The sequence below is a fragment of the Coturnix japonica genome, chromosome 3 (genome assembly GCF_054131305.1).
Source record: "Coturnix japonica strain WE chromosome 3, WE-NBRP24, whole genome shotgun sequence".
Classification (NCBI taxonomy): Eukaryota; Metazoa; Chordata; class Aves; order Galliformes; family Phasianidae; genus Coturnix; species Coturnix japonica.
In genome coordinates this window covers 23,963,378-23,972,430 of record NC_140665.1, presented here as the reverse complement: position 1 = coordinate 23,972,430, position 9,053 = coordinate 23,963,378, and the positions used below count along the sequence as shown (strand labels likewise).

Below are 9,053 nucleotides of genomic sequence, written 5' to 3'. Positions count from 1 at the left end.
AGGTTATGGCCTATTTCACTGATGGCCTATTTAAGAGAAGTAAGTTCTGAAACACCATGATAAGCAAATGTCCCCTCTTGCTTTCAGACTGGGAGGCCAATGATGTGGGCAGGATGAGAGCAGGCTGTGTGATGGGAGATTCAGAGCAGGTAGAAACTAGCAGTGAACAACAGAAACATCAGACTGATTAAACATCTCACAACATGGAATTTGGTATCTCAGTAGCTATCTCTAGCACTTATTTGGCTCACCATACAGAAGCATGTTCTAGATAGAGTAACTTTAATACGCTTCATTTAAAAAAAAAGTAGGGACAACGTCTATAATCCAGACAGCCTTTAATAAGTTAAACAATAGGGTTTTTGGCAGCAATCCCAATGAACTAACAAAGCACACTGGTCGTCAGAAGGCAAAATGAGGGGATTTTTCACTTATCTGGTAAAATGCCTTGAGTTTGTGAGTTACCTCTTTGGAAGTATTAACCTCTAGAGAACATGTCAGGAACTTAAGCTCATCCATCCCAATGACGGTGTGCATCCAGACCCACAGGGAGCGATGGGGCCTGTCCCGTAGCACCAAGATGGGAAACGCTGTCCCATCACTGTGATCCCCTTCCCCCTTTCCCTCTCACCTCACACCCTTCTGGGAATGCTTCCCCTTCCCTATGCTCCTAAACCTCCTTAAGAGCTTGTGCTTCCCTGCAGCATAAGGGCAGCAACCCACTCTTCTCTTTCAAGCATTAAAAAAAAAATGGCCCTGGGCAGTATTATCTATTTGATGCTTGCATATGCTTACAAATGCATCACAGTATACATTACATAGCTTACAGTGTGTACGCTCCTCAGACTCTTAATTGTACAATTCCATTGTAGGCAGGTTTTCATTCTCAGTTGATTAAAGTACATAAGCCATCTGCGAGAAATAAGGATTAGGCAATGGGCTTGGACTTGTTCAGAAGGAAAGCAAACAGCAGCACAAGTCCCACACAAGCAAAATCCATCTCATGTAATATTAATCCTTTCATTGCCAGGAATCAACATTTCATTGGCAACAGAAAGAAGAATTTGTTTCTTTGGCTCAGTCTAGCTTAAATTTCACAAGGGTTTACTACTAACTTTTTTTTCCCAATTCAGCTGAAATACTGCACTGAACTGAAGGAACTATAAAAGAGTGTAACTTACAGAGTCTACATTTTGGACTGGGCCTTGTTATCAGTGTCATAAAACGTAATTTTTGCTCCATTTTTAAAGAAAACCAAAGCCATAATCTATGCATTCTAGAGATGATTAAATAAAGGCAAGAGGCTGGAACTTAGCATACATCATTTGCAAAAACTTGTTTTTTATAATGAGAATTGCAGGAAGATCAAATGTAAGAAATGTTTGGTTTCCAATCACCCATCTACAAAAAGCCCCACATAATCATAGAATCATAGAATTACCCAGGTTGGAAAAGACCTCAAAGATCATCAAGTCCAACCGCAGCTGTAGTTCAACCATAGTACCCTAACTCTAACAACCCTCTGCTAAATCATATCTCTGAGCACCACATCCAAACAGCTCTTAAACACATCCTGGGACGGTGACTCCTACCTCCCTGGGGAGCCTATTCCAGTGTTTAACTACCCTTTCTGTAAAGAATTGTTTCCTAACATCCAACCTAAACTTACCTTGGTGCAACTTGAGGCCCTTTCCCCTTGTCCTGTCACTTGTCACCAGTGAGAAGAGACTTGCCCCACTCTTGCTGAGAGCACCTTTCAGATACTGGAAGAGAGCAATAAGGTCTCCCCTCAGCCTCCTTTTCCCCAGACTAAACAGCCCCAACTCCCTCAGCCTGCTGGCTCATATTCAGCTGACTGTCCATCAGCACACCAAGGTCCATCAGGCAGCTTTCCAGCCACACCTCCCCAAGCCTGTAGGGTTGCCTGGGGTTGTTGTGACCAAATTGCAGAATATATGTCATCATATCATACATTTTATAAGTAAAACCCTATTAATATCAATTCACCCGAGATGCACCTGATATGGATATATATCATAAATTGCATTGCTGGATCTTTCCTAACATTCCAGTATTTTATTATGCAACCTAAACAAACATTTTAATGCAGAGTTTGAAGTTTCAGTCATGCTCAATAGGATGCAATAGTTTTTATACATAAAGTGCAGCCCCCACCCTGAACTTCAGCTCCATGTGACAATGACCACCACCATTACAAGCTGCCTGAGATGGCAGCAGATGCTGTCCCATGCCAACAGGCACGTGAAGCCATATCCTGCTTCCATCATGAGTAAGGCTGCTTTCCACCTTACTGAGCAGCCCAGGTAAAGCAGCAAAACCTTGTACTGAATTTGGACAGAAAGGGAGAAAAGCCAGGAAGAGCATCCTACTGCACAGCTGCCCATACCCAGTGATGTTGTGGGTGTGCTGGAAACAGCATGGCATGATCTTAAGGCACCGGCTTGTTCAGTTTAGAACAGCTACATAATCTGATGGAAGAGTCACTGATGTTCCCAGTCAAACTCAGGAGGTGGCGGTGCAGGTTTTTTTTTGTTTGTTTGTTTGCTTTTTAAGCAAGGACAAACATAAGGTATTTGGCTATCTTGGAGTTTTCTTTCTTCTCCACCTCACCCTCCTTTTGCAAATGACAGGAACCAGCTGCATGCAATATGATTCAAAGCCTTACAAAAGACAAAGAAACATTCACAAGAAATATATGAAGAAACTGAAGCATACTGTGACCCTTGATAGGACAAGAGGGAAATGGTTGCAAACTAAACTAAAGGAGGGGACATTTAGATTGGATATAATGAAAAAGGTTTTTTTACAATAAGGGTAGAGAGGCACTGGCACAGGTTGCCCGAAAGGATCTGGATGCCCCATGTCTGAAGACACTCAAGGTCAGGTGGGGGGACTCGGAGCATCTGATCAAGCTGTAGGTGTCCTCATTCATTGTAAAGGTGTTGGACCAGGTGGCCTTTAAGGGTCCCTTCCAACTCAAACAATTCTATGACCTTCTTCATCTGCAACTGGACAGAGACCATCAGCAGTGTGGAAGCATCATGATATTTAACACGTTACTTCACAAATAACCCTGTACTTTTCACATGACTTGCAGAAGCAAGCAGAACCCAGGAAGCTTAAACCACAATGCACACCAGGACTGATACTTACCTGTAATCCCACAATGCCTATCAAAATGTTTGAAAAATAAGAATGAACAATATTTAGGAATTTCGGCTGATGCTCATAATGCTAAATGAACTTATTTTTACAGTTACCAAGAAAGCAACAGCTAAATGAGGTCCTTTTCCTTGTCTTCTAAAACGATAGACCCAGACATCACAAACGTGACCACAAGATGCACACTGTATACAAAAGGAGCCAGAAGACATGAAAAATACACCGCAATATATTCTTTTGATTACTTTATTTTTTTTTTAATCTTCAAAATTTTCTGCCTTGAGACAGGAATGCATGATAGATAGAAATGGCTCAAACATCTTCACATGAAACACTCTTAATTCATTCACAATTATTTTTCTAAAACATCTACTGTTACATAATCCCACCCATTTCCATCCATTATCACAGATTTAATTATTTGTTAAACAGTAGTTGCCAGCAATTGAAAGCTGTAAGGCTTTTTGCATATTAGTAGAGTCTTCTGAACTACAAACACAAGAATATCACAACTATATAACTCTCACTTTACATGGCAACCCCAGGTGACAGATGTTCCAAATGAAATGTGTTGCTTACGTGGAGTTCATAAAAATGACAGAGAGCTCTGTGCCTCATTAGCTCTAAAATCCTTTTTCTTTTACTAGGATTATTTTCTAAATCTATGGCATACTCCTCCTTTGGAACCATACAGTTTAATAAGCTGATCTTTATCTTCCATTGCTGCTATTTGGCAAATCTGCAAGTCAGGCATACTAGAGCTCTCCAGTAAAACACTATGTACAGAGCACAGTTTAAACAGATGGGTTGCTTGGAATCCATTTCTCCCTCCATCCGAAGGGAACTACATTGAGGTTTTCTGGAACTGTTGTAAACAAGAGGATATATTTTTTAATATATATATGTGTGTGTATATATATATTTATATATTTTATATATAAATGTTCTAAATGTCCTTTGGGAGTCCATTTGTTTTTTATCTTTCCAAATGATGACTAAATACCTGATCTGTAGCATTTCTCCTGAGAAGATACTAGTAAGGGAATGACAGTTTTGATGCACTTTGGAATGGCACAATCACGTAAACGCTTGCACAATTAAGACTTATGAACTCATCCAAAGTATCTAAACATGATATTCTAACTAAGAACTAAAATACCAGCACAATGCAGCAAGTTAAAAAAGAAAATTCTATGTAATCAAAATATAAACAAGTACATAGGAAATGGATATCTGTCAGTAAAACTATATCTTTTTAAAGTAGGAAACGTATGCACTTAAGAAAAAAACTGTAGCTATCTGACAAAGTTCATTTTAAAAAAAATTACTTTCCAAATGCATAACAAATGCCAAGATATCCCGTAACTGGCCAGGTATAGCCACATGAGAGCTGCATGGCTTACAGCAACCTGGGGAGAGAGAGGAGGTGGGGGAGTAGGGGTCGAAAAAAACAAAGTCACAAAAATAGATCAGCAAGTCTGAAAACGAAAACAAAAAAATCACATCATCTAAATTGCTGTATGCTTATATCACCATTGCTAAAGGATCTGGAGTTAAAAAAAAATAATAATAAAAAAAAGAAAGATTGCAGTTTAATGATTCTTAGAGTTACCTCTAAAAATTAAGAAAAAAAATTACCAACTTAATATACTAATCCCAAGCACCAATTTAATAATTTAAGTCAACTGTATTTTTCTCCTACTACGGATGGAGCAAGTTCTGCTTGAAGGCTTAAAGCTTAACTCTGGAGCCCATCTGACTTGTGTTCTTGTCACGCATTCTCTGCCATTCACATTGAAGTCACTGTAAAGATTCTCTAGGAAAACAATTCTTTGAAGAGACAATTGGATCCTACTGTTTAAATCAACTTTCAGGTCATGAAAAGTGAAACACATCAGTATTTGGTTAGTCTGTTATTAAGTAGCCTATAAAAATGGAACAGCTGACACCATTCCTCAACAGGATTTGCCTTAGAACTAGCAGCACCCAGGGCAGACCAACTGTGAGCATGTCCAGACTCCACTAGGAATTAGTAGTGTTAGAAAATTGCATATGTGTTAGATCAAGAAGGCATTGCCATACAAGTGGCATCATTACATTGTTTTTCCTCTATTTTTCTCATTAAGAAAAAACAAAGGAAAACAGCTCTACCAAGAACTTTTTGGTGTTTGTTTGTCTTCGCACCTAGAAAAAGCAGCATGGTAACTCCTCAGCTGGAATTGCTCAGTGCTTCCCATCAGCTTACTCCTTTCAGAAAGCCCTTTCACATAGGTAAGGTGGTCTATCTCAGCTAATTCTTAGAGCTAACCTTTTTTTCCAGTATATATTTCATGCCACTTCCAAACAGCAATTTCAGAACTACAATGGATCTATGATAATGTCCACTACTAACTTTGACCAGATCTTGATACAAACCATCGAAGCCAGGCCCTTGGGATGGTTCCACGTATTGAACTGAAGCTCGGATTAAAAATCTCACTGAAACTCAAAAAGCTGGAGTGGTCATGAATCTCAGCTACTTTTGCCTATTTGAACCCTCACCCTGTAATGAAAGCACGCACACGAAGGGAAAATAACAACCATCTGAGCTGGGAGAGTTACGCCTCTGGCGAGTTCTCCTGCTGTTCCTCAGTGACCGTGGACTCGCTGTGCTCCTCACTCATTTCGTTGGAGGGTTCCTCGTAGCCTGGTTCGGCAGGGTCCAGGCTGCTCCCATCGCTTTGCTCCTCACTCTGTTCCTCACTGGCCTCCACAGACTGCTCCAAGTTGCTCTCTAACGAGGCTGGAGAGCTGCCAGTTACACTTTCAGTTTGGTTCATTTCATTAAAAGGCTGCGGGAGGGGAGCAGGAGACTGTACAGCATTCTCACTGGCAGGGATGGGCACTTTGGTTGCACCGATGTCTACGACAATGTCATTTTGTGGTAAAGTTACCTTCTCCACAAGTTTCCATTGAATAATACTCATGTCTTTCCCTCCAGTTGAGATCAAGTGACTATCACTGTGGGTAAAGCTGACGTTTGTCACGTGACTACTGTGAGCACTGTATTTGTGACTCGGGGCCTATTAAAATAAGCAGGAAAGAAAAATCACACATTTGATTACGAGAACACAGGATACTGAAATGTAAAGTTAATACTGTTGTTCAGCTCTTCGTTCACACATAAAAGTACCAATAGATATTTAGATTTCCCCACAAAACACATCCTTTCTTCTTAATGTTTACGACTCAGGACAAATTTAGAACATTATTTGAAAGGTAATGGTCTTGACAACAAAGTTGAATACTAGGAAAAACTTGTCTGAAAGAGTGGTCAGGCACTGGCTGCTCAGGGAGGTGGTGGAGTCACCATCCCTTGAGGTGTTCAAGAAACATGTAGACGATGCACCTAGGGACAAGGTTTAGTGGATAACATTGGTGATTGGTTGATGATTGGATTAGATGACCTTAGAGGTCTTTTCCAACCTTAATGTTTCTATGACTTAAGGCCTTTGAACAGAATGTATCAAATCTCTGATACAGAGCTTAAAGAAAAATATGTCTATTTCACTATATATACATAAATAAATTAACATAACATAAACAACAACAACAAAAAACAAACAATCCCCCACCCCCCCCAAAAAACCCACAAAAACTAATGCATAATCTTCTGTACCAACTATTACCAACTATCTACCAACTAATGGATAAATGCATGCTTTCATCTCTAGTGCTGTTCTCACAGATTTGGTTGCCAGGTTCCAAAACAACCAGGCTGAAGGCAGTCTGGAAAGGAAGGCGTCATGTAGTGCAAGCATGCACATAAGATACAGACTGGTCTAGACTTACCTTTGGCTTGGAACAGGGATACTGAAAGAGATGGACCTTACAAAAATCATCAGCAACTGCTATCACTTTTCGATTGTGGGATCTGACAAGAGCATTTATGTCTGTCCCATCTGATCCTTCAGGCCATACTCCTAGGAGAGAGAAGCACAGATATTTGGATAGGAGATATTTATCAAACAAAATCTAAACAGCCATGACAGACAAGCTTAACAAAAGAAGAGGAGGAAATTGAATTGGAAAATGGAGCAGGTGTTGAATTAAATGTTGTAGTCATTGTCAGTTTCATGCTGTTCCTCCCACAGTCCCTTTTACCCCCAGGTCCTCAACCCTGGGCCAGATAGCCCCTTGGGCTTGATGTATTTTCTGATGAAAATCTCAGTCTTCTCTAAGGCTGATTCTAAGATTAAGTTTATTGCTTAGACTGGTAAATCAGCACTGACTTACATATAAGCATTTAAAAGCAAAACTGCTGCTGAAGTGTGGAACAAGCCAAAGTACTGTACGTTATTCAGAGGTCATTTTTTTTTTGTTGTTGCATGATTCAACAGAGACGATTGATGATATTTTACACAGAAACCCAGACTGTACAAGTTTCATAGATGAAAGTGCTGTCAACTGCTTAAGTACAATTCAATATGCTTATAAGTAAAAAAAATAAGACACTGATATGTCTAGACAAAAGAATAACAACATTGCTTGGATGAAAAGCAGTTGGATGAACAATTTGGGGAGGGGTGAAGCTATAGTTTGAACAAAAATAAAGACCTCAGAGATTACCATAAGGAAACTGGTGATTGACATCTGTGAGAAAAAATGAAAGAAAATTAAGCAAGGTATCGTAAGATAGAAATTTATGCCAATGGTGCCAGATTTTGTAGCTGAGATTAATTTTTTTTTTTACTAACCTGAGAGTTATAAGGATTTTTTTCCCTTTAATTTTTTTTTTCCATCTCAAAAGAAGAATTTTGTGTCTGATTTACTGAGAAAGATATTCATCACAAGATATGGAAAAACCTTCTTATAATCACTGGGTTTGATGGAATAAAAAGCACATGCTGTTGACTACCTTATACAAAACAAATGTCAGACATGGCACTACCTTATCTTTCCAAACTCCTACATTTTCTTCTTTTTAAGCAACATGGCAAAAACAATTCAATTTTAAAGTTGTTTCCCCTCCCTGCCCCCCCCCCAGTCCTTCAGTAGGTGAAGTGAGAACTTATTTTCTCTGACCAATAACAAAGGCAGCTTATCACATTTATTGCAGTGCCAACAGAGTACATGGCATATTATTCACTAAAGACATGAAATGCTGTGGAAAGTATTCAGAAATATTTTAGTACTCTTGCACCAATGAATTCAATCTGAAAAATATATTAAACAATTTCCAAGTAGCTCAAAATGAACTAATTTTAACTTTTTCCTGCATTCCTTATATAAAATACTGTCATCAGATGGGAGGAATAAATGAACTTCAAACCATTTTCCTGAATTTTTAGCTAGCACCTAAGTCAGGTGGTACTAAACAGCTGTGCTATTTCCTCTTCTTTTTAATTTAAGATTAAAGACTGATATTCAAGATTGTGTCCCTTATTAAACATCTTTTTTGTGTTCAAAAATTCCTTGAGCAGTTATAAATGCCAGACAACATTTTATTATAATAAAGCAGCGTTTGCTTTCCATGTAGCTGATAGCATGTGAAGCTAAGGCATTAAAGTGACCAAGTTCTGAGTTTTTAAGAACTTTAAAATAAGAAATAAAAGCAACCACTGAAATAATAGGACTTCAACAACTGCACTTTAATTTTAATAAATTCTGTTGCTGGCCAGTAAGCCTCTCAAAAGAATCTGCTCAGAGAGAAGAGTGGAGAATGTGCAGTAAACAAGTGAGTGACTTCAAGTGCTCTGAGTGCAGACTGAGGATACCACTAAGCCACTACAGTAATATTGAGAGCCAAAACGAAGCGATGCTATTCTCATCCCCACTGTATGCTTCCATCCTCTTTCATCTGCCAAAAACAGTGCAGTGCCTGTGCATAC

At 39.1% G+C, this 9,053-nt stretch overlaps 1 protein-coding gene across 10 annotated transcripts in view; it reads right to left on the bottom strand.

Moving 5' to 3' along the window:
* Positions 1–3,413: 3,413 nt before the first annotated feature.
* Positions 3,414–9,053, bottom strand: part of EML4 (EMAP like 4) — a 140,276-nt gene continuing 134,636 nt past the window's right edge. For all 10 annotated transcript variants that reach the window (XM_015857492.3, XM_085541195.1, XM_085541196.1 and 7 more), the window contains 2 exons: positions 7,015–7,145; positions 3,414–6,245 (listed from right to left, as the gene is read on the bottom strand). In XM_015857492.3, the coding sequence (XP_015712978.2) occupies positions 5,781–6,245; positions 7,015–7,145 (596 nt within the window). In that variant the 3' untranslated portion in view covers positions 3,414–5,780. The remainder of the gene's footprint in view (positions 6,246–7,014; positions 7,146–9,053) is intronic.